Here is a 27,376-nt window from a genome sequence, read left to right as displayed (position 1 = left end):
TATTTCTTCACCTCCTACGTGTATGCTGACATCGGGACAACACCTCGAAAGAAACTTTGAGGTGAAATGTACAACCGTATAGCCAGAATTTAATTTTTGGAGGGGGCGGTAAGTGCTCGCGAAGCGTGCCACCACTTAGAGAGCGCGCGAAGCGCGCTCCCTAGGGGGGAGGGTGCAAGTTTTTGATATCTCAAATTTGAATCAAAAGAAGACGTCTCTTGCGTCTATAATACCCTTATAAACTCGAATTCATTTGACTTGCTGTGATTAAAAACAAAACCTGTTTTCAAAAGAAAAGATGAGCGCCCCAAATGAGATTGAGGAATTCAAAATAATTCCTCTTACCGCGCGAAGCGCAAAGCTAAGACGTTTTATAAAAATAAATTGAGAACAGAAGTGGTATAAAATGCCTACCTTAGTCACATCATATTTGATTGTAAAAACTTTAGCCACATTAGATTTCTTTAACTCGCAAAACAGGGTAGATGCGGGTATGTGCAGGGAGGAAATATTTCTTCCCGCTAATGGCGTTGAAGCTCTGAATTTTATGTCTCTGAAACTTTAACCTGCTCTAATTACGAAGAAAAATGTAGCTCAAAATGTGAAAGGGATGATGCCCGGATGATGAAAGCTTGAAGAGGGACTTTTCCTTTCCCATGCACGCGAAGCACGGAAACTTCTGTGAGTTATTTTGGAAGATTTTTTTTGTGTAATTTCGCTCATAATATTAAGCGCTTCCTTTTGTATGATTAAGAAACTTCTGTGATATTCAAAATGTCAAATCACCGCCCCCCTCCCTCTGGCTACGCGCCTGGAAATGTACTACCTCCGTCTTCTCGTCATTCATAGTCAGTTTGTTCATTGCAGACCACGCTCGGATATCTCGGAGGCAGTTGTTGACTCTAGTAATGACGGAGTCTCTCTCGTCAGGATTGAAAATGCTGTAGACTTGCGTATCATCTGCGTAGAACATGGATTCCATGTTATGGGCACGGATGATGTCCTGTATGGGTGCGATATATAGAGAGTAAAGAGGAGGGGGCCTATGACCAATCCCTGCGGGACTCCACATGCATCATCTACTTGTTTTGATACAGCATTTCCAATCCTTACTGTATGACTGCGGCCATTCAGATAAGATTGCAACCAGTCAAGGCCACTCCCAGAAAATCCGAAGCGTTGAGATAGTCTATCAATCAGGATGGTGTGGTCTATAGTATCAAATGCGGACGAATAGTCCAAAAGGACTAGTAGTAGTATAGATTCCTTCTTTTGGTCAAGTGCAAAAAGGATATCATTCTGTATGCGTTGGAGGGCTGTTTCAACGCTATGATGTGGTCGATACGCAGATTGTGTCTCTGCGTATAAGTCGTGGACAAGTAGATGATCTTGAATCTGCGTATCGACTGCCCTTTCAGTTACCTTGCATATATAGCTGATATTTGAAATTGGCCGGTAACTTGAGAGTTGTTCAGGAGGCAGAGAAGACTTTTTCAGTCGTGGTACCATGATGGACTTCTTCATATCTCATGGTACGATACCCGACTGAAGGCTCAAATTAACAATCTTTGTGACTGTATGAATGAGTTCAGGCAAGCATCTTTTAATGATAGATGTAGGCAGAGCATCAAGGTCGCATGTCGATGACGAAGTAGATTTGATGATGCGATTGATCTCTTCCTCTTGGACCAAATCAAACTCATCGAATGTTGGACCGATGGGTTTGGAAACATCGACTGACAGTCTTTCATTTCTCTCTGAGTCCAGAAGATTCTTCAGATTTCCTATTTTCTGCAAGAAGAAATCGGCAGATTCGTTTGCAAGCTTGCTAGCACAGTGATGCTCCGGAAGAACAGATTTTACCTCAGGGGACGTAAGGGGATCAATGACCGGAAACAACTGCCTTTGATCCGAGTCCAATATCTTCTGCCGATAGTGCTTGACTCTGGTTTTCTTTCAGGAGATCATTGTAGGCCTTGCACTTTGCAGCATAAATGTCTTTATCAACCTGCAGTGAAGTCTTTATCATCTTCCTCTCTTGGCGTCTGCGCTGTTGCTTGGTTTTTCGCAGAGAATTCGTGTACCAAGGGGCATGGGGTCTAAGAATGACATGTCTCTCACCTATAGGAGCATTGTCATCAAGTATCTTGCGCAGGTCGTTGTGATATTGAAAGATAAGAGACTCAAGGTTGTCTGACGGGTTCAAAAGCAATGAGCTTGAAGAAGAAATATGGACTCATTGTCTGCCCTGTCATAATACCCACCCAAGTGACTGCTATTACCCGTTTTATTGAGACGCCCTTTTTGTGTTCAAAATAACCAGGTACCATTTGTTATTTTGAGACTTTCCATGGCATGCATATGACATACTCCTCTGTGATTTTTTTGATTTTTTAAACAAGTAGATAATTACGATGAAATAAATGAGAAGGAATAAACATAGTTATGCAGTCCTTAAAAAACATAACATTTAAGTTATTTGGTGGTTATGTTTTTAGCATGGATGCTATAAAAGACCGTAAAATTAAAATACGGGCGTTGTAACCAGAGGACTTACATCACGGTCCTCTACAAGGGACCACATAACATGAATTTCCCTGGTTATGAGACTTGCCAAGAGTTTGTGGTTTAAACATGTTAGATGTCAAGATTGAGAGAAAATAGTATTATAAAACTTTGTCGGTCAATATTTAGATTTAAATTCGAATAAGGCAAAAGTTTTTTCCTTAAGAGTATGATTTTCCTTTTTTTGTATTCTTTTTGCAAATGGGGTCAAAACTACCATTACAACACTTACCCCCTTTTTAAAGAATACGTATTGGATTGTATGTATAAAACTAGATCTCCGTATCACTAAGCATACCAACGTACGCTTGTGACTTTTCCGTTACGTTTACATTTTAAGTCTAGGACTTCGGACCCTTCACGATGAATGTTAATGATTTAACATTTCGATAATTTCTTGGAAGATTCTAGTATTTTCTTGGAACCACATTTTTTACGAGTACCATATGTAATTCTCGGCAAATACTTCTGTTTGGTTTTGTTATTGAAAATACACACACGCTGTCAACAAAGTAAGAACGAGACAGAGGGCAAATAAGGACAAAACGCTCACTCTAGTAGTTCGCATTAAAGCGTTATTTTAACAGCCACACATGGCAATCACATGTTCAGGATAACAATTGATTTTCCCCCTTTTTAAGTTTCCTTGTAATGATTTTAGATTTGATTGATCCACAGCAGTGATAGGGGTCGGACTCGACTATTTGGAGAATGGGCTTCGAAGCGTGAGATAATAATAAAGCGCATGATAAATAGGACTGTCCCGTTGTGTTGAGAAGAAGTTCACGGTGGCGGTGCGGCGGTCCGCCAGATCTCACATGATAAACTCGTGATGGTGGATATCCCCATGCACCAACAACATATTTTACAAGCAACAACTTATACAAGTGTTATAAATATTTTATCAGGAGTTTGATTAAAATTATCACCATAAGATGAGGGAGCTTCAGCCTTAATTTTAATTTTATTTCAGTAAATACAAAAAGTTGAAAAATACTATTTTATGGTATTTTTGTTCTAACATGTATTTTAATCCAGTCTGTTATTTTCTCTTTTTTGTACAGGGGTATAGCTGTTTATAGTCGTTATTTAACTTCGACAACTTTACTTTGTGATCCAATTCTAGAGATCTTGACCTTAATCATTCGAATGAAGCTTTCTTCATCTCCTCTTTCCCCCTATATATATTTATTTTCAAATTATTTGATAATTCATCAAGTTTCGAATGGTAGCCACAACACTCCCCAGTTTTTCTTCGTACATCTTTCTTTTCTTTTTTTCATATATTTTTTTTAAACCGCTGAGGTTTCATGTGTGTGGCTGATTTGTATATATTTCTGTTGAGAATCCATTGTTTGCGTTTGGGAGTGTCTTACGTGTGACAGATGGTAATACCTTGGTAACATTTGCTCTACGGCGGCCGTACGGCGAGTCGAAAACAGCCGTTTTAATCATTTTTATTCAAACCAACTATAGCTGGTACAAAAATGTCAAGACGGCTGTTTTCGACTCGCTGTACGGCCACCGTAGAACAAATGTGACCAAGGTATAAGGTAGAATGAGAATGGGAGATAGAATGAGGGGGGGGGGGGGGTGCAGAGAGAGAGAGAAGCTAGGGGGAGGAGGTTTTAACGTTGCGTGACGGTGTGTGCTTTGTCTGTGCTTTGTGTGCTGTCCTATATGCTTCTTTTTAATCCGATACGGGTCTGACATAATTCTTTTAACATACTTTAGCTTTTTACTTTATACTGTACTTTACTTTATTTTTTATATCTCTATTGTTATGACTGGAAATAATTTTATGTATGTATTCATGTGTTTTAACAGGACATCGATGAAAACGGCCTTGCTGAATCGAATATGATTCTTTGTATTCCTGTACAAATATGCTGAATAATAATTATATAAAGAAAGAAAAAGGAATTTTCGTACTGGTGCGATTTAAATTAACGCATGGTTTGAAATTCTCCCCGGCATTCCTTCTTCTTTCGGGTATTTTGCATTTATCTGTACTTCAAATGAATTACACAGACTAATTATTTACTTTGTCATGATTGTGCTTTAACAATCCCTTTTCAGTGTCAGTAATGATGATAATAATGATAATAATAATAATGATAATGATGATGATGATAATAATAATAATAATATAAATAATAATAATAATGATAATAATAATAATAATCATTAATAATGATAATAATAATAACGGTATATTTACCCAGGCCGGGTAGCCACTTCAGTTCCGAAAACTGTTCTCCCAGCGGGCCCTGCTATTATTATTACCACTGCTAAGCTAGGCTATCTTTTCAGGTGCAAACATTTTTTTATGTAAAAGACACACAAGAGGACTCTTGTTAAGACTGTACCGACACCTTTCGTATTACCACCTTATTTAGATTCATTTCAGATATCCAGTTCAAATTACACAATCATGAGATTCCAAAGTTCTGGATTCTGTCTATTTAAGCACAAATTGATATTCTAAATCGACCAAAATGGAAATTACAATACAATGGGTTGCTATGTTACCAGTGAAACTTTTGTTAAACACGCATGACCTAGCTGCAGGAAAGAAGAGAAAAACAGCAACCCCAAAAACGAGTCATCGTACTGGAGCGATTGACAATACGGTGTAAAACCAGCGACTCATCCTCCCCTTCCCCCAAAGAAAAGAAACATTTTATGTTCTTCTTGTTTTCTCGAAGCATTATTTATCTAAAATACACATTCTTCCATTTCTCCAAGAAATAAGTGAAACAGTAATACATTATTACGTTTTGTAAACGGTTGACGTGTTGGAGTACGAAATAACTCTGCACAAATTCGTGTATAACGCACAGATACATCGACTTTATTTCACCAAGGTAGAATGACTGATAAACATAATGTAGGACAGGTTGTGACGTTATCTCGATCACTTCAAAATGAAGACTCTACTAAAAATCTTTCTTGCACACTATATCACAGTGCTGGAATTAGTACCCCTCAGCAGATCTGTTCTCACAGAGGTTAATACAATGTAACAGTTGATATAAGGAACAATGAATCAAATCCTTTGAGAACAAAAAGCTGAGTCACAATTAAGTTGTAAACAAAGAATAGAGTGGAGCAAAGAGTAGAATACACGAAAGAGGTTGGGTAACGGAATGATCCATGGAAACTGTAAACAAATGCTTGTATACATGAACTTGTTAAGAAGGAAATAGCATTTGACTCAATGGTCATTCCCATTTTATACGAACTAAAACTCCCTACACTTCAAACTGGTTTAAAGGGGAATCCAGCCTTGGGCATAAAATGGTGTGTGGGGAAGGAGATAATTAAATGAAACAGAATGGTGAAACTTTAAAAGAAATCGGACAAGCAATACAAAAGTTATAGCTGCTTTAAAATTGAGATCACTAATACTATGTAGATTTCAAATTGGCAACTGGGTAAGTAAATTATGACAAGGGGCAAGGACAACTTTCCCATAGGCCATGTACTTTATTATCAGGGATTTGTGGTTTTCTCCTAAGTACCCATTCCCCTGGAGCAGTAATCCAAATATAACCCATGTAGTATATTGTTTTATGTCCTCATGAAAGAAAAATATAATTTGAAATAAAATTTTTGGGAAAAAAGACATTTTAGCCAAAATATGTATTGGAGTACATGGAAGAGTAGTCCTTGCCTTACATCACTATGACATCCCATATGCGGCCAATTTGAAGTCTCCATGGGTATAGTGATTACCAATATTTACAAGTTTTAAAAATTCATAAATTTCTTGTTGTTTGTCCAATATTGTTCAAACTTTCACCTACCAACTTGTCTGATTTTTCTTTTCCTTATAAAAACAAGTTTTATTTGGGTTGGATTCCCCTTTAAATAAGATGTCTATATACCTGAGCTTATACCTTGGTCACATTCACTCTACGGCGCCCGTATACGGCGAGTCGAAAACAGCCGTTTTTTAACATGTTTTGTACAGGTGGTTTGAATAAAAATGAATAAAACTGCTGTTTCGACTCGCCGTACGGCCGCCGTATAGATCAAATGTGACCGTGGTATTAATAACAATATCATGAAATACATAACTCTGGGCCGTAACACTAATCTTTGTTGTAAAACCTAAAAACAGTAACAATCTCTGTCATTTTTTAAACGAGTTCTGAATCAATAATTCTAAACTTTCCTATGTCGTGTTTGTTTTTTGTTTTGTTTGATAATACACATAGCTTTTAAGCTTTTTAACGTTGTCTTTCATTGCAGTTAAATGTAGCTTACTTATAACCGGCTGGCATGACACAAACTAACCCTAATTTAACAGATTGTTTGATTATGTACATTTGTATGAAACAAAGTTGATATCTGTAATATTTTCAACTCTCATTTAAGGCGTGGCATGATGAAGAAAATACCCTCACACACACCCACACATCGAGGAAGGAGTGCTGACGCTACAAGCTTCTTCAAACTAATTACATCGACCAAGTAATATACCTTTTAAGAAATTTAAACTTAAAATCCTTAATTCTTCTAGATTAAAGACAGTCATACATACTACTTTTACACTCATCTTTTGGTGCATATGTGTGTCTAAGTTTAACTACATGTACAGGTCATGATAAATTTTTCTAACAATTTGTTATTGTGGTACTCGCGGATGTTGACCTAACCAAAGTCTATTTAGGTTTCACATTAAATCAACTAGGATACCAGAAACCGGCCCGCTTTTTGCCAAACACATTCTTTAGCCACCTTTTAAATCAACAAAATAATGCTAGTATTAAAATCTGTGGACGATGTGCAAGGTGCAAGTCTAAGCAGTTTTTCTGATTGGTTGAATGAAGAGCTAGTCACGTGATCTGATGCACCACCGCGCCATTATTTACACTGTATACCGTCTGCTCATGGTGATCACATGTACGGCAGACATAATTTAATCCCCCCAAAACTCAACCTCCTTATTGTATTCACTCATTACCATCATAAAAGAAAGGGGTGTGTTCTATACCTCATCCAGTATACTTCGTCAAATTACCAACTTACCCTTGGTTTGATAAGAGCGCGGAGAAAGAAAGGTTTCTAACTCTTCCTGATGAACTTTGGTGCAAGCGTTTGGAGTCACGCACTGCTCTGGCAGTGCTAAACATTCCTGAGTTGCACTAGCATCTTTTTCTGCTATTATTTCAAATCTGTTTATTTTGTTTTGTTTCCTTAGGAGGAATTAGACGTGAACTTGATAATGGTGAGTGTAGATCAAACCTTTTTAATCGTTTAATCTGGAAAACTCTGATCACATTTCCTTTTCGTGTGAAATTTTACACACACAAAAAATAACAATGTGAATTTCGAGAGAATGAATTCGGGCTTCTGAAAGTGTTCATCTACACCCTGTTGTATTTTGTATGTTTACCTGTTGTGTTCCATGTTATGCTATCTTTTTACAAGGAGTTTTAAGAGATGGAGATCCATCCAACACATTCCTTAAAAGCCACTTTGATGCCGCAACGATGTTCTTTATTGGATTTTTCTTGCAGATTGTAGACAAAAGATTCCTACCTAACTACATACCTACTGGCCAGATACAATAGGAAATATGCTTTTGTTGGCAATGCGACAAGGATGTGTGACATAGGTCCATGGTCAAATACACACGCGTGACCCCCCAAAAAAACGCGTTTAAGGGTGTTTTTTCAGTTTTCGGGTCGCGCGTGCAAGGGTATCAAAAACACCGATTTTCAAAAATAAGGGTGGTTTTGAAAGACTGGTCAATGGTCAATCGCGGGGTCAAACGTATTTAGGTATGTTTTTTCCCCTCCTCGTTTCTGAAAGTGTTCAGGTTCTTCCTGTTTGTGGTATTTTAACCCTAACTGCGCTGGGGGTATGCAATACCCATGAATATAGTTTTGTCTATATATTTAAATATATTGTTAGCAAGAAGACAAAAAATTTAGGGGTCATATTTTGGCGACAACTTGTTTAGGGGCCAAAATGTGTTAATGAAGCTCGCGCAAAACTTGTTTAGGGGGTTTGCACACAGAGAAAAACTAGTTAGGGGGTGTTTGGAAATAATTTGGCCACGCGTATGTACAGTAATACATTTGACTATATCATAATAGATTGAGTGAAAATCAGCACTTACAGGATTTTTGTTTGTTTTGATATTTTTTTTTTAACTGATAGGTTTATAGATTTTTTGTTTGATAATTTGAACAAGGTTGACGTATTACACCCAATGGCTGTCTATATTGGATTAAATCCGGATTCATATCGGGCTTTCCAGCTATGTGGTTGCACGAAGACTCGAATCTTTGACCTAATATTTCTTTGTGCTAATAGGTTTTCAGCTTAATGGGCACCAATATGCCTGGAATGAAATACCCCAATAAAGTTTAATAATGAGTGAGAGAGAGAGAGAGACAAGGGGTGCGGGGTTAGATTAATAAGTAAGTTCTTAAAGGGGAATGAAACCTTTGGAATAAGTAGGCTTGTGTCGAAACAGAAAAATCAAAGAAACAGATCAACAAAAGTTTGAGAAAAATCGGACAATCAATGAGAAAGTTATGAGCATTTGAATATTGCAATCACAAATGCTATGGAGATCCTCTCATTGGCAATGCGACAAGGATGTGTGATGTCACATGTGAACAACTTTCCCTTTGATGGACTATAAAATACCAAAAAAATGTCACTTTTTGCTTTTTTTAATGGTGATACAAACTCTTTATCCATAATGTTTTCTTTAAAAATCTGTATTACATGCCCTCCTATAGTAAGAAAAGATGATCTACTGATATATGTGATAAAAGAGGCAATTTGAGTGAAATTTATATTAACGTAATGGGGAGAGTTGTTCACAAGTGACATCACACATCTTTGTCGCATTGCCAATATTAGGATCTCCATAGCATTAGTGATCGCAATATTCAAATGCTCATAACCTTCTCATTATTTGTCCGATTTTTCTCAAACTTTCGTTGATCTGTTTCTTTGATTTTTCTGTTTTCACACAAGCTATCTCGTTCTAAAGGTTTCATTCTCCTTTAATGAGATAAGCACCTTTGATGTCTTGATTATTCATATATTCTTTTGAATTGTGTTTTTGATTAGATCCACAAAAAACAACAATGCGTCCACTAGCGACTTGTATTTCACAGTTGGCTAAGTACATTGTTATAACAAAATGCTAATGCATTCAAAGTAGAAATGCAACAAATACCTTCATAAAGTGTTCATTGGTGTGCTATTCTAGTCACCTGGTCTATTCAATTTCTTCATTCTGCTATGCAAGGCATGCTTACATAATATTTTGCTTTGAAATCTGCCTATCAGAATAAAATAAATGAATGGTCAATTAACCAAAACTGCCCATGAAGTAACTATACGAAATGGTCTATTAGGTAACAAAGTTGGTGTTCAATAACAAAACTTTTCTTTTCACTCAAACAATATTAGTACTTGTTTGATTCAAGCGAATGTGTTATATATCGTAAGTCTTTGAACATTGATGTATAACATGCCCCATGAAAGAAAGGAATGGCATGATTCGGTTGATTCATTTAAATGAAGGGGCGTTGCCGTGGGGCATGGAATGACCACCAACCACATTATAAAATGATAGAGAAGAAAAAAGTCGAAACATGTGGATGGTAAAGTAAATTAAGCCAAAGTCGGTTATAAGAAACCCAAAATTCCGGTGGATTTGAGTTTGATTTTATTTCATACGAAACAAACTCTACAACGGGTCCTTGTTCGACACCTTTTCGAGAACATTGTTTCAGGTTGCCCTTTCAGCTGCTTAACCCTAATTTGTAAGGGTAAACCGGCGAAAACCCTCGCTATTATCATCCTTCCAATAAATGATTTAGGAAGTAACAAAAAAAAACACAAAAAATGTAGACTAGGACCGCGAAAAGCCCAGACATTTTACCACTTTGTGTACTAAGTCAGGGGCCGCGGAACGGTTTTCAAAGTGGGGAGGGGGGGGGGGGACTGACCATGCAAAAAAATCAAAATCATATGGTCATTTTTATGTTTTTGTACACGGTTTTGGAAAAAAAGTGGGGGGGGGGGGGGCTGAAGCCCCCCCCCCGCTTCTGCGGCCCCTGAAAGTTTATCAGAACAACACACTTTTCGTCATTGAGTACATGTACATTTTATGTTTGCGAACATCAGCCGGACTACATTTTACGCACATCCACACCTATTATATCGAAACATCATGAATGTTATCATTACTGTGAATTCGTTTTGACAAACTGTCTAATAACCATTATTAAAATATCTTTTCTTTTAATTGTCTCTTTGCAGGCGTCAAGTAAAGCAGCGGAGAGTGGTCTCGATATGGTAGATACAGGTGCAGTAGAGAAAGGACTGGTCCCAGACAATAAGGAGGATCCATGGGATGTTGCTTTGGATGAGATCAACCCAGGAACTAAATGGAAAGGTGGGTTTCTTTATCATTTCTGTAATCATTCTTAACACACATGGACTCTGTCGCAATCTAGCCATAATTTGGTTTGTTTCATGAGAAAGCAGAGCATGGCAAAGTCATTTATCTTTTTGTGAGTGCATGCCATGATTCTAAAAATTAGATTTAATCTTTGTATTCACGAAATTCTATTATGAGGTGTTGAAATTCGAAATTTCGAAATCATCAGGCTAATGTTGAATCATTATTAAACTCCGAAGACCTATCCCATGTATGCTTAATATGAAAAATGAAATGTATCGACTGGAAGAAACATGCTTGAAAAATAAGTATAGTATAATGATGTATGAATAGAAGTTAGCAAATACAACAAAGTTTCATCTTGTCTTGCTGCAGAAATATATAGAGTCATTTTTTAATTTAAACTTTGCTCGAAAGCTTGAACGCCTGTAGGCAGCCCCATCTAAATAAAGCCGGGCCGGGTATTATCATGCTAAGCAGGGCACAGAACTGAAGTGCAAATATGACACTATATTAAGCTAGTATTATAGTTATTTTTATTATCATTATTATTTATTATTGCGTTTTCATTATCTATTATTTATTTATTCATTATTATTGTTATTGTTATCCTATTCTTTATTATTTATCATCCCAGTATAGCTTCTGTATGAGCTGCCAAAAGGGATTACTTCATCAAGTATCAAGTATTACTACGATTACTATTATTATTATTATTATTAGTAGTAGTAGTAGTAGTAGTAGTAGCAGTAGTAGAAGTAGTAGTAATAGTAGTAGTAGTATTTAGTGGTATTATCATTAATTATAATAAAATCAATTTCATATTGTTTCTTCCACTCAGATCGAACAACCACAGGCAAGGTCATCTTCGTATTCTTAACCTTCGTCCGCTTCATCCTTCTCCTGGGATGTCTCTATCTCTTCATCTGTGCCCTTGACTTCCTGGCTACAGCCTTCAGATTACTTGGTGGCGAAGCTGCCGGCGAGGTTCTTCAGAACAGTGAGCTTCTATCCAATCCAGTCTGTGGGTTAATGATTGGTGTCCTAGTTACAGTGCTCGTACAAAGCTCCAGTACTTCAACTTCAATCGTTGTATCAATGACGTCAGCTAGAATCAGTAAGTGATTTATTTCTCATATATTTTGCCATCGATCTATAATTTACATGTCTACCTGTAATATGTACATTCATATTGAGAATTAACACTTAGCCACGGAGGGGGGGGGGGTCATGTGTCTCTTAAAACTCCATTGTCGGGTGAAATTTATATTATGAAAAAGTTCTCCATACCGTATTGGGCCCAACCCTTTCAATCTGATATCAAGTTCACCATTTGCATTTTAGCCTTTTTTTTTAGATACGAAAAAAATGTTCAAACTAAATGTGACAACCCTCGACATCAATTAATTTAAAATAATTAGCGGGAACGGAACCAGGCAGGGGGGGGGGGGCATGGAACGAGCGCCCCTATAACTTCCCTCCTCGGTCTTTATCGTATTTCATTTTCATTACTAACATGACTAAACTTAGTCCCATTATTGTGCATTATTGAAGAACGCCTGTTCTTACTTCACGACTCTCATCACTGACAATATAAACTCGCATGACATGCATGAATTAAGGCTATAAGTTGTTGAAAAGTAGTTCAATTTCTTAACTTTCTCATAACTTTCCAAGCTGCAGCAAATGCATGGCTTGGCTAGCCTGGCGCGGGCCCCGCCAAAGAGCAGCGCCGCCGAGCGCATAGCCTTCATCTGTGAGACCATAACCATGGACCTACAGCATGTACAGTAACTACTTTGACCGCATCAGAGTATAGTAGGTCCATGATACTACGTGCAGTCTGCACTATTCAGTAGCATAAGGTATGGTGAATAAAATTGACATTAGAAAATGCTTAAAATGCCCTGTATGAAGGAAGACTTGCAGAAAAAACAAACCTTTCAGAAGTAAAAAAAGAAAAGAATCAACTTGACTCTCATTACAATATAAATACGCATATTTTGGATAAGCGTTAGATTCTTTGTAATATCGAATTTAAACGAAAAAAAAAAGAAGCCGACGCAATCTTATCTGCAGCGGGCGCGGGCCTGTCAAATGCTCATTAGACTATTGTTGAAAAATGTTCCCGTGCCCTATGAACAGAAAATCTTAGTGATTTAATCAGTCGCACTCGTATACGCGGGTTTTGCGAGTCCTTCGCCATTCGTTCCTTTTCCTTCCCCATATCTTCTTTCTGCTCTAACTTCACCCTTTATCAGAAAAAACATCTCAAGTTAATTACGATACAACTATAAATTGCTTTTCAAATAAAAGATGACGATACGATTTGATATAAAAACAAATGGGGAAAAACTAATTTCGTGTTATGTTCGATCTTTCGTTTTTTAATCAGTTTCTGTGAAGCTTGCTATCCCGATTATCATGGGCGCTAACATCGGAACTTCGGTCACAAATACTATCGTGTCGCTGGGTCAGGCAAAGGATAAGAACGAGTTCCGCCGTGCGTTCGGTGGTGCTACAGTGCACGACATGTTTAATTGGCTGGCCGTGCTGATTCTTCTACCATTAGAGGTGATCGCACAACCTCTCTTCCGTCTCACCGAAGCCATCGTTGTCGGTGCTGGGATCGAAAGAAACAATGTCAAGATTGAAATTCTCAAGGTCATCACAAAACCATTCACAAGCTGGGTCATTAGGGTAAGAAAAGTAATATCAATTATTAAAATAATGGTATACCAAATTAGTTTCAGGAAAGCCCTTCTCTCTTTAAGATGCACGTCTGCAATTTTTCATTGATTAATATGTAAAATAAGTTATACAATAACTCGAATACGAAAGAAATATAGCCCCACGTCAAAGGAAAGTACTTTGAGTTGGTAAAACTTATTATAAGTACCATCATTTTAGAATATAATTTTTATGATGCATTTCATTCTCTAACGCATTACGATGGATCTATACCTTACATCTATGATATTTATCCTGAGCAAAGGATGTTGTTGCCAAGGACCACAGTGTCGGTTCTTTCTTGATTGTTTGTTTTATAGATTGCTCCCCCTACGTTCTAAAGTGTTAGTCATCTCTTGATTGTTTGTTATACAGATTGACAAAGGAGCCATTGAAGACACCGCCCTCAACCCAAACCTTACTAATATCCGTCTTCTTAAGACATGTATTGTTGAGAAACCTGAGATGATGAGTACATTAGCTCCGGATGAGATGACTACTGCAATGATAGAAACCACCACTCCCAAACCATGTTAGTTATTACTGTGTTTCGATGTTACCAAAAGTATGATTGTCACCAACGTAGGGATTATATCTTAAGTCTCAGACACGGTATAAGCCAACGCCTGTAGCTTATATATCGCTCAGTTTGGTTCCCATCATCTAATGTCTGCTTAGACGACAGAAAACACAATACCAGATTGGGATATGGAAAAAATGTGGAGCTACTCCGTTGTTGAATTTAATTAATCAACGATTATCCGGAAGAGGTGGGGGCGTTGCACTTTTTGTGAAAAAAAATATACAGTACACTATAAGGAATGATATAGTTTTTAACCAAGAAATCAACTCAGTCTGTGAATATTTATTTATTGATTTTCTAGATAAAAAACAAAAAATGTCTACTATTGGTGTCATATATAGAAAACCGGGATCAAATTATGATTTATTTTTTGAATTTTACGATAGTGTTATTAACAAATTATGCACTGAACATAGAAAAATTTATATAACTGGTGATTTTAATATTGACTTATTCAAAGATGATGATACTGTTAACGAATTCCTCCGACTGAATTCTGTACTAGGTATATTCCCAATTATAAAAACTCCAACTCGTATTACACTAAACACAGCTACACTTATTGATAATATATTCACCAATGTTTTGGATTCATATTTTGACTCTGGTAGTCTATGTTCAGACATAAGTGATCATCTACCAATTTTTCTGATCTCCAAATGTTCTAGTGCTAATTCCCATCAGCCTAATACAACTCGCTTTACTCGTAAATACTCAGATGATAATATAAGAAATTTTCAGTATGACCTTTACCAGGAAAAATGGAATAGTCTTTATAATATTACAAATGTTAATGATGCATACTCGTTTTTTATAACTCGTTTTATCCAATTGTTTGATAAAAACTTTCCTTTGCTCAAATCTAAACCTACCAAAAGGATGTTCAATAAACCATGGATATCAAAGTATTTATTCAGATGCATTAAAAAGAAAAATCGTTACTATAAAAAAATTCTCCAAAATAATTCATTAGATAATGAAAGGAAATACAAAAAATATAGAAATAAATTGAATACTATGTTAAAGCATGCAAAAAAGACATATTTTTCTAATAAATTAAAGCAATACAAAGACAATTCAAAACAGACCTGGTCAGTTATAAACTCACTATTAAACAAACCTAAAACGTCTTTACCTGAATTCTTTTTTAGTGGGAGTGAAAAGGTTTGTGACCCAGAACACATAGCGACTGAATTTAATCAACATTTTATAAACTCCTCCAGACGGATAACCACATCTATAATTAATTCTCATAATGACACTTCTTATAAAGATTTTCTCATTGATCATATTGACAAATCCTTTTTCTTAAATCCTATAACAGAAAATGAGGTAATTCAAATATGTAATTCATTAAGTAGTAGCAATTCCACTGGATTTGATAATCTCAGTACTAATTTATTGAAAAAAATTATTTTCTATATTGTACAGCCATTGGTATTCATATTTAATCTTTCTCTCTCTACAGGATCGGTCCCTGATAAATTGAAAATAGCTAAGATTACTACAGTATTTAAAAAAGATGACCCTCATAAATTTGATAATTATAGGCCTATATCTATTCTACCGTCTATTTCTAAGTTGCTTGAAAAGTGTATTTATAATAGACTGTATTCATTTTGTTTAAACAATAAAATTCTCACAGATTCACAATACGGGTTTAGAAAAAATCACTCTACTGCACACGCTTTGATAGAATTACAAGATAAAGTTTTGACATCCATTCATACTAATAAATTTTGCATAGGAATTTTCATGGACCTTTCTAAAGCTTTTGACGTTGTCGATCACAAAATACTTCTTTTTAAATTAGAACACTATGGGGTTAGGGGCTTGCCACTTTCTTGGTTCAAAAGTTATCTTTCTGATAGATCCCAATATGTTGTTTTTAATAATAGCTCATCGGACTTTTCCAGTATCACCCATGGTGTACCGCAAGGTTCTATTCTCGGCCCGCTATTGTTTTTAATTTACATTAACGATCTCATATATTCCTCAAATAAATTTGAATATATTATGTATGCCGATGATACTACTTTAATATACAACCAACCTTATAATCTTAATATACAAAATGATATCAATGTTGAATTAGATAAAGTTACAAAATGGTTCAAATCAAACAGGTTGTTAATAAATCCTAGTAAAACTAATTATATTACTTTTTTCCATAGGCAGTCTTGCATTTCTAATTTACTTAATGATTTATTGCTTGAAATAGACAAAGTTCCAATTAAAAATGTAAATAGTGTTAATTTTCTAGGTGTTTATATAGACTATAATATGCAATGGGACACTCATGTTCAAAAAGTCACCCAAAAAGTATCTAAATGTGTTGGTATTCTATATAGGTTAAAAGACTCCCTTCCAACTTCTGCATTATTGCTATTATACAATTCTTTCATGTTGTCATATCTTAATTATTGTGTTGTTGTTTGGGGCAATTGCAGTCGCACGAAATTAGAAAAATTATTTAAATTGCAGAAAAAAGCCCTTCGTATATGTATGGGATGTCATTATCAAGCCCATTCTGCCCCACTCTTTCGGAAAATAAAGTCTCTTAATATTTATGATTTGTATTATTTTTCTATTGCATTAATTGGTTTCTTTTATTTCCAGAATAAACTACCTCTTAATATCCATAAAATGTTTACCCTTAATCACCGGATACATAATCACAATACTCGTTTTAAAGATTCATTTCACCTATGGCCAGTTAAAACAAATAACGTAATGAAATGTGTAAGACATAATTTCCCTGTAATTTGGAACTCCACCCCTAGAGATGTAATTGAAAGCAAGTCTGTTAGGTCATTCAAAAAAAGATTGAAGCAGTTCCTATATCTTAAATATGTATAGTTATTTTTGTCTTGTAGATTGACACCTTTTTATTGTTTGTTTTTCTTGTTTATACATCATGTTTAATTCTTTATCTTATTGTTTCTCTATACCATGTCATGTTATTAATGTTTTGGGAACTGCGCTTACACAAGGCCACTTGGCTTTATTTATGCAGTTCCCCATTTCATTTTCATTTTTACTCTTGCTTGTAAATATATTGTTTCTCATACCTTGCTTTATAATTGTTTTTATCGAGAATGAAATAAATGCAAATTGAATTGAATTGAATTGAAAAAAAAATAAGATTTTTGAGGTTGTACCATCCCTTACGAGCAACCTATGTAAATCTTATAAAGAGCGGTTAACAGGGATGTTTCTTAACAATAACCATAAAGTATCACTTTGTCAGCTGAGAACTTGAAGAAACAAATGACTCTGAATTTGATTTTTTTTCTTTCCACTTTTAGGTTCATGGCATTGGTTTGCATACTCTGGTTTCAGCGATACTATTGCTGGTGTTATCATGTTAGTATTCGCCTTGGCTCTCCTATGCATCTGTTTAGTCTGTATCGTCAAACTCCTAAACTCACTCCTCAGAGGAAGCATAGCCCTCGTCATCAAGAAGTTCGTCAACGCTGACTTCCCTGGTTACACTGCATTCCTGACAGGCTACCTCGCCATCATCATCGGAGCCGTCTGCACATTCATTGTCCAGAGTAGTTCTATCTTCACCTCAGCAATGACACCACTCGTAGGCATTGGCGTCATCACGCTCGAGCGCATGTACCCTCTCACTCTGGGATCGAACATCGGAACGACCGCCACCGGCATCATCGCCGCCCTACCGAACGAAGGCAAGGACCTTGCCAATGCAATGCAGGTTGCCCTCTCGCACTTTTTCTTCAATATCTTTGGCATCGCAATCTGGTATCCTATTCCTTTTATGCGCAAACTCCCAATCGGTATGGCCCGGGTTATGGGTAACACCACTGCCAAATACCGCTGGTTCGCCATCTTTTATCTCATCATCATGTTCTTCGTAGTTCCCGCTCTTGCATTCGCGCTTTCTATAGCTGGTAACATCTATCTTTTCGTTATCGGTGGCATCGTCCTATTCATCTTCCTTGTTGTCCTGTTCCTTAATATCATCCAGAAGAAACGTCCTTCAATTCTACCAAAACCACTTCGAACCTGGGAGTTCCTACCCTGGTGGCTGCATTCCCTAAAACCTCTTGATTATGTGTTTGGATGCAGGTGGTGTCGGCAACAACTCCAATCCGAAAGCGACAGGAAATCAATTATCATTGCTTCTAATGGTAAAGAAAACGAAGTCAATGGTCTAAGTAACGCAGCTTTCGATAGTCCTTTGTAGACTGACTGTTTCCATGGTTACTGACCAAGTTTGGTTTTCAACCGTATTTATTTAAACAAAAAAATAAAGAAAGACAGTCTGTCCCCATGACCACTATGTGTCCAGTTTGTTAGGAGGGTTCTTTCTACTTAATAAAACGAGCCGTGATGTTCAGGGCGATTGACAGTTTAGAAAACTATTCATGTACATCGCATAACATCATGTGATGCAATGCATACAATGTGCGTGAAGATTGGGTATCATGTTATAGGGTTTTAAGGATGCAGTATTTATTAACATATTAACTCCATATTTAGTTTCCCTCCAATAAGATGCAGTTTATCATGTTATATGGTGTAGATAGACCTTAACACTGATAATCACATACTAGATGACATTCTTTGTTTTATCTCTCTATATTTGATGAAGCGACTGCGCATTTTGAATATTACTTTTACCCAAAAATAGGCAATTGCTGAATTTTTTAATCCCTTTAATTAGTATGCTACCATTTGATTTTTTTTAGAAAATTTGAGACTTTGTAAGGAATATATTTCCTTGCCTTGACATAAAAATAAACAATGAAATAAGTGATAAAGTGTGATCGAATATGATCCAAAAACGTAAAGGAAACAATGGAAATTGGTTCTATATTATTATGACTGTAATCATTATAACCGTTATTTTGTACTTGGAATGAGGCTGACACTACTTTATGAATTTTTTTGTCAGGTAGATTCTCTTTCAAATTTACACAGTACTACTATTATACAATGCAAATTTATCTTGGTTATTAAGAGCAATATGGATGTTGTACATGTATACATATTTATGGGCAATATGCTGAATGGTGTTTTAATAACGCTGTCATAACCCTTTGCGCGTAGTCTGCCATATTATCTTTAATGCATGCTAAATCTATATCGTAAAAAACACTGAAAGAACAAAAAATATCCAGGAAACTGAATTATACATCTCGGCGCATATTTGATTCCAAGAAAAAAAATGCATGGGTTTAGAATGATGATGTACAGTGCGTCACAGAATAAAGGAAACCGAGATTCCCACATATTTTCCTCAAAGGCAAATTAATTATGATATTTCATTTACATCATCTACATTGGGATACATAATATGTGACGAACACTTCACGTATTAATGAGCAAGACAGTTTGAAATTTTAGTGTCAAAATCAGTTTGCGCAGAACAATGAGACAATGATTCGTGAAGCGACAGCCGTGCTCACTTGACCGACGATTGACTAATTAGCATTTATTTTGTATTCTTTGTTTTCTCTCGGTGATCCCTGAAATGAGTGTGGATTCGGATAAACACGTTATTTTCTGCGCAAATCGTTTCTGATAGGCCTCAATATTGTTTGTAACCTGCCATGCGTGAATGATTTGCTAAGATATTGGTCTCAACTTAAAGATGAGATTCCACTAAAATTCATAGTAAACCATGTCTAATAATTGTGAAATCTCTCTTTTTTTGTAGGACGCACTGTATAATGGGGTCTACACAGATCACAAAGTGCTGCAATTCATCTGATATGTAAAGCGTGTTAAGAATTATGTTTCCAGTTGTGAAATTTTAGTAAAATATTAATATTTCCATATTTGAAGTGGTTAATATTATACTTTTATCTTTATACTTGTAATTAAAAGTTTATATATTTTGCAATAAATCTAAAATTGATAATATAAGAATTTACAGAATCTGCCTTTTCAATTCTCCTTGAATGGTCGTGTAGTGTCCATTTTATTATGACCATGACAAGGGTGATGATGAAAGTGCCGACGACAATTATGATGATCATGATGATGGTGATGGTGATGATGGTGATGATGATGGTGGTGGTGGTGATGGTAATGATGATGATAAAGGGCTGAGGACGACGATGGTGGTGGTGATGATGATGGTGATGAGGATGAAGATGACAATGATAATGATGAGGATGATGGTGACGATGATGATGGTGGTGATGATGAAAGTGCTGAGGACGACGACGATGGTGGTGATAATGATGAGGATGACAATGATAGGATGATGATTAGGATGATGATGATGGTGATGCTGGTGCTGATGATGATAAAATGGCTGAGGACGACGATGGTGATGATGATGATGACGATGGCAATGATAATGATGTGGATGATAGTGACGCGATGATTAGGATGATGATAGTGATGATAATGATGATGACGTTGGTAATGATAATGATGCTGATGGTGATGATAATGATGACGATGATCAAAATAATGGTAGTAACAGTATCAATATAATAATAGTAATGATAATAATCATAATAATGAATAATGATAATGATGATGATAATAATAATGATAATGATGATGAAACTTTCGGAGGAGGATTAGTGTGTGTGTGCATTTGAGCTTTGTCAGACGTGTATCAATCACTCAGAGAGAGAGAGAGAAAGAGAGAGAGAGAGGGGGGGGGGGTTCATACGCAATGATTTAAAGGAGAATGAAACTCTTGGAGCAAGTTAGCTTTTGTGAAAGCAGAAAAATCAAAGAATAAGATCAACAAAAGTTTGAGTAAAATAGGACTAGCAATAGAAGAGTTATGAGCATTTGAATGTCGAGATCACTAATGCTATGGAGATCCTCCCATTGGCAATGCGACCAAGATCTATGATGTCACAGATGAACAACTCTCCCCTTTTGGACACTGAAAATATAGCCCAAAACATCTCTTTTTGCTCATTCTAATCATATGACAAACGATTCATCAATTATATAATGTTGTGAAACCTCTGTACTTGTCCTCTCATAAAGAGAACACCTCACCTTGTGATAGACTCTATAAAAGTGAGAATATAAGTGAAATAAGTATTAAAGTAATGAGGGAGTTGTACGTGTGTGACATCACAGATCTTGGTCGCATTGCCAATGGGAGGAACTACATGGTATTAGTGATCTCAATATTCAAATGCTCATAACTTTCTTATTATTCATTCAATCTTCCTCAAACTTTCAACAATATGTTTCTTTGATTTTTCTCTTTGATATGGATTCAGCTGGTTTCAAGGGTTTCATTCTCCTAATGGATGTGTGAGCAGCGGTCCCTCTTTGAGCGTTACCTCTTGTCTTCAAATATATTTTGTACTTTATAATATTCTTGTAATCATTACTCATGCCGAGACCGGAGTGACTAACAGTTAAAAAAACATGACAGAGGGCGCTATACCATAAAATCTCCCTACTACATTAATTGGCACACCTATGTTTAGAACTTCCCTTTAAATACAAGTCCTTTATCTCTTGCTGAACCGGGCTATTTTGCTGCATGAAAATACTGGAGGTGGCAAGGGCAGGGGGGGGGGGGTGCAGCTTTAGTTCCAGCTCCCCAGGATGTGCACCCCCATGCTCAAAGTCAAACCAGCATACACCCTTGGGTGGGGGGGGGGGGGGGGGAGCCCCCACCCCAGTATACTTTAAATTGTGACGATGTCAATGATGATGATGAATAGTCAGGCTGGTTACCATGGTTACGCCAAGGTGATCATGGTGATGCTGGAAGTAGTACAAGTAGTAACAATATTAATGATAAGAATAATCATGATTTCTATTAATGACCAACTGGTTGCCATGTAATCGGCTATGCGTTCATTTTCCTACCAAGAGCCATTTTGTAAGTTCAAAATATCCTCCTCGCCTGTGTTATGTTTTACGGAGACCACCAGGTGACATGAAAGAGCAAAAATTCTCCGTGGATTTTCGTTCCCTCGAAATATTATTTCGTTCCAACGAAATCAATATTTCGTTCCCTCGAAATATTAATTCTTTCCAACGAATCTGTCCCAAAACTGAAGCAGATGAAAATGTATAACTTTTTTTTCTATGTCTCCAATTTATTGTAATATCTTTTGACTTTTGGAAATTCAATAAGCAAAACATAATACACCAATGCTTAAAATTCTTGTTGTCTCGACTGCATGGCAGAGCGAGACTATAGGTGCCGCTTTTTTCGACGGCGGCGGCGGCGGCGTCGTCAACATTGAAATCTTAACCAATGTTAAGTTTTTTTAATTTTTTAAAAATTATCATCATAACTTAAAAAGTATATAGACCTAGTTCTTGAAACTTGGACATTTAAACAGGGTTGATAATAACGAAGGTGATGTGTCTGATTACACTGATTCACTGAACATGCTAAAGTGGGATCCTTTCCAGTCTTCAAAATTGGTATCTGGGCAACTTCATACCCCTACAAGGAAAACAATACGTTTTAAGAATGTCATTGTACAGCTCTAAAATGACATCAAGTGCCTTTTGGGGCAATTTTTTTTATTGATCTAACATCATAAAGGAAAGTAGAAATACATATTTATATATAATCGCAGACATGTTATCTTTACCTGGCGAGGAATTTTTCAGAGCTTTTGAAACATTATTCATTTCATTCATGTTAAAGTAATCGTTAATGCAGTCATCATCCGAAATATATCTTTATAAAGTATCATAATTTTCACCGTTATTTAGAGCTAATGATCTATCAATGGATTTGACAAAAGAACGACTGCATTGGCTTTATTTGTTAACATACAATGTATTTAACAAAAGAGGGCGGTATAAAGTTTATCCATCTAGAGAGCAGACAAACCGACGACATATATGGCAAGCAGGCCTTTATACGTAATTCCACTGGAACAGACAAAGCGTTAAATTACATTATTGTCTAATGGAAACCTCTACTAATTGTTTTCTCATCAATATTCAATGCAAGTTACTTTGAAATGGATCTATCCATTTTTTTTATATTATGATGATGATTATTATTATCATTAGTTTGTCCCACAAAGAGCGAAACCGATAATTGTACATGATTTATCATAGCAATTCACAAAATACCTGACACTAGACAAAATGTAATTGTAAAGCTTAGGGTCTCTTCTTTCATCTGGTATGACTTACACGACTTCCCATTCACGTAATATGAGTGATCAAAAACAGTTTGACAAAAATATGTGGCTTGGCGGGCGGTATCTGAGTTTCAAAACTAAAATTGTTCGTCGAAAAAGTTTATTACCTGCTCTCATTTGATACCTCAATCACAGAAAATGTTTTTAAAAATAGCAAAGTTATTTATAAAGTATTGCTTGATTTCACAAAACAGGTATATCTACATCCTGGTCGGTATGCAAATAAGGAAACTGATGACGTCATCCACACACTATTTTTTTAATTATATGAAATATTCTAGCAGTGTTGTAGTACCTTGATGCTCGGCCTTGGCCTTAAGGCGCCTTAAGGCCTACTTTTTCAAAGCCTTGGCCTTGAACATTCAAGCCTTGGCCTTGAGAGGGCCTTGGCCTTGGCCTTGAGGATTTTGAGCCTTGAAATTTCAAGGCATTTTCAAGGCATTTTATATTTTGTACTTTCATTTGTTTTTATGTAAGTAGTTACAAATGTCTAAATTGTTCTGTATATCAAATGACACTAATGGTCAATACTACCAGTCAGCAGAAGCAGTAGCAGCAGCAGTAGTAAGTGTACTTAGCAGTGCCATCAATTTTAATTATCAAGAATTATCATCACATAATTAAGTAACAAAGAAAACAGAAGTGATGAAAAATAACATTATCTATTGGTAATATGTTGTTAAAAAATTATGATAATGGCAAAATCAATAATAATAAAAATGATGAAGATTATAGTGATTTTATGACAGGAATAATTCTCACAGATCTGACTGCAATTTTGACAACAATTTTCATACTTTAAGAATAGCTACATGTAACTCTAAAGAATGATAACAAGGTTGATTTCTATTCCATTAGGATTTTCCTTGTATTATCTTTGACCAACAATAATGTTTTAAGTCTGAATGATATTCTAAAAAGATTGGGTAAACTTGAACACAACAGGCAAGACAGAGGAATGGGAAGAGAGATAGAGAGGAGAAGGGGGAGGCTGGTTTGGCAGAATATACTGCTAAATCAGTTAATATGTTGATATGCAGCACATCTAATTAAAAAAAAATTTTTTTTGGGGTATAGTGTCTCAGATTGACAAAACATAGTAAAAAAAGGGTTATTTATTTTTAATCATATGGTTCGACAGTGAATTTCATTTCACTACAGTTTCAAGGAAACAAACAAAATATTTGTTTGTGTCAGTGTGGTTTCATAGAAAACTCTATTTTATTGTTTTAAGAAATAATTATGATTTAACCTCCCCCAACTAATGGCGTGGGGTGTGCCCCGTTTATTTTATATCCTTTTGAATATAACTTTATTTTTTTTTGTATTCTTTATTCCGGTTTTTGAGGTAAATTAATAGAAGATAAAAGAAAAGAGAATCGAAATTTAATGTTGGTTGTAAGCAGAAAAAAAAACATGAATACTGACAAGAGTCCTAAAAATGACTCATTTTCAGGTCAGCATTTGAAAATTTCAACTTGCGCTTTGTGCTCTCTTGCCCCCCCCCCCCCCTCCTGAAAAATTCCCTGTAGGAAAAAATGCCCGTTTTCCGAAAATCGAAACTTCCCTTTTTTCCAAATCAAATATGCCCTTTTTAAAAAAGAAATACCCTTTTTTATAGTAAAACATAATACATTTTAGATTGAAAAATCACCAAATTTTGGATCGCGCTCGCATAAATTATTGTTAAGTAAGGTACTGTTCCCATTTACAAAAAAATGCGTAGAATGTCCAGTTTTTAGGTTAGAATATCACAAATTTTTGAGCTCGCGCTTTGCGCTCGCATTATTTGATTGGTGAGTTTAATGTATCCTATTAATGAGTCACTAAATGCAGTCCAGAACAGCTTTCTTTTCTGGTCAGTAAAATTTCAGCTCGCGCTTCGTGTTCGCGTTAATTCTTTAGTAAGATGCACATCTTTTTCATGATTACAAAAACAGCTCGGAATATTTAATTTTCATTTCTCATTACACGAAATGTTTAGAAGTTTGAGCTCGTGGTTCGTGCTGGCAACATCTCGCAAGGATGCCCTTTTAACAGTGATTAGTGCCATAATTGACCGAAAATCGAGTTTTACAACTTCAGAATTGATTTTTTTTTCAAAACCGCTCGCTCGCTACGCTTTCTGGCAGAAAAGTAAAGCCTAAATCAAAATATCTGTCTTACCAATTTGAAATCACTTTAAAAAGGCTTTCATTTTGACTTATAAGTGTATTTTTAGGCTTTGACACCCCCCCCAAAAAAAAAACGTTCTGCCTCCCCTGTCCCAGGGAGTGGAGAAAGACATAAGTTGATAATGGGAATACCAGGATCAGATGACCGTGGTAATGATAATTATTGCAATGTAAATCGCCTAGAAAAATAATGTATTAAATGTACAAAGGTAACTATATTATTATTTTAATAATGTCTAAATCTATCATGAAATCATTTTTGTTTTACATGTACAAGGGTCAAAATTTTCGCTCGCTCACACCTTTAATACATTTTGCCCTGTGTGTCATGTCTGCCGCCTAAGCATTGTTGTCTCATTGTTCCATATACAATGATATACATGTATTGAAACTTTAAAATGCCTTGGCCTTGGCCTTGAGGTTTTCAGGCCTTGGCCTTGGCCTTGGGTTTGCATGCCTTGGCCTCGGCCTTGGGTATTGAAGCCTTGGCCTTGGGTATCAAAGCCTTGGCCTTGGCCTTGGAGGTTTGTGCCTTGACTACAACACTGTATTCTAGTTTTTCTCATCATTTTCAAGTGAAACAACGATTAAGTCCTCCTTGAACCTGTGGAATTAGCATTGTTTAACAGTGCATGGTTCAGTCAAGTTGGTCCTTTTTGTCATATGTGTAAAAATAAAATATTGTATAATTCAAACAATAAAAGAAATAGTGAGTGAAGGACATCATCGACTGTCTCATTTGCATGTCACTGATTTGTGCATATCACTGTTTTGTGATAACTAAGCGAAACTATAAAACGTCATAACTTTCTTATTTTACATCCGATTTTCATGAAATCTTCAGCGTTATGCTAGTTTGATTTTTCTTTATCTATTCAAATCAATATTTTTTTTCTGGGGTAGACTTTACATTTAACTGTGCATAGCTACGCCTAGGAATTCAACGAAAATACGTTTAAAGAAATTATGTAAATGCTACCCTTATTTCAAAGAAACAGATCTTTTCGTTATCTCCTGACCATTTTCGAAGATTGAGGTATCAAATTAAAGAGCGCATGCAATATGAACATTTAAGACATGCCTAGTGATTTTGTTTTTGAAATTCAGATACCACCGCCAAGTGACTCAGACCTTTCTTCAAATCGTTTTTACTCACTCATGAGTTAATAAGAAGTCATAATTATGACTCATATCAGGTAAAAGTGAGATTCAAAGCTTTACAAATATATGTTATTTGTCTCTTGTACTTGATGTGAGCTATGATAAATGAACGATAATTCTTGGTGTTGTTTTTTTGTGGGACGCACAGTATACCGACAATATAATTTTATTAACAGAAGCGGTGGTATCTTTTTTTATCAATGAACATGTAGAAATTGGACGATCTGATAGCTGGCTTATTTTGCATGGTCACCTACATGTCCCACCCCCCCGGTCCCGCACTAGAAATCGCTCTCCGACCACGGCTGGGGCGAAACCAAAGTGCGACAAAAGTACTTTTGGACAATTTCAGATTTTTAATATTTGTCATGCTCAGTTGAAAGACAACTTTGAAGAATAATTATGTAAAATATTTCATTCCGGAATGTGCATTAAGGTTGTTAATTTTCTACTTAAAATCGTAAAATATGACATTGTGCGAGTTTCCGAGTACATGGCGTATGTGATGACCAAGTTGAAAAACAAGTCATTTCACTGACGGTTTTTCATGTATGACTCTGAAATAGCTTCCATATTATCCTGA

The 27,376-nt window shown here is 36.0% G+C and overlaps 1 protein-coding gene across 1 annotated transcript; it reads left to right on the top strand.

Moving 5' to 3' along the window:
• The first annotated feature begins 7,443 nt into the window (after nucleotides 1-7,443).
• LOC129262613 (sodium-dependent phosphate transport protein 2B-like) lies at nucleotides 7,444-20,222 on the top strand. Its single transcript, XM_054900749.2, has 6 exons — nucleotides 7,444-7,801; nucleotides 10,867-11,002; nucleotides 11,850-12,125; nucleotides 13,404-13,708; nucleotides 14,114-14,270; nucleotides 17,630-20,222. The coding sequence occupies exons 1-6, from the start codon at nucleotides 7,799-7,801 to the stop codon at nucleotides 18,532-18,534; spliced, it is 1,782 nt and encodes a 593-aa protein (XP_054756724.2). The 5' UTR covers nucleotides 7,444-7,798; the 3' UTR covers nucleotides 18,535-20,222.
• Nucleotides 20,223-27,376: the final 7,154 nt, after the last annotated feature.

Source organism: Lytechinus pictus, chromosome 5 (genome assembly GCF_037042905.1).
Source record: "Lytechinus pictus isolate F3 Inbred chromosome 5, Lp3.0, whole genome shotgun sequence".
NCBI classification, from domain to species: domain Eukaryota; kingdom Metazoa; phylum Echinodermata; class Echinoidea; order Temnopleuroida; family Toxopneustidae; genus Lytechinus; species Lytechinus pictus.
Note: the sequence above shows the minus strand (reverse complement) of the source record. Positions and strands in the feature narration are given on the sequence as shown.

Coding starts and splice junctions, on each gene's coding strand:
- LOC129262613 (XM_054900749.2), top strand. Junction 11,003..11,849: donor CCCAGGAACTAAATGGAAAG/GTGGGTTTCTTT, acceptor TCTTCCACTCAG/ATCGAACAACCACAGGCAAG. Junction 14,271..17,629: donor AACCACCACTCCCAAACCAT/GTTAGTTATTAC, acceptor TTCCACTTTTAG/GTTCATGGCATTGGTTTGCA.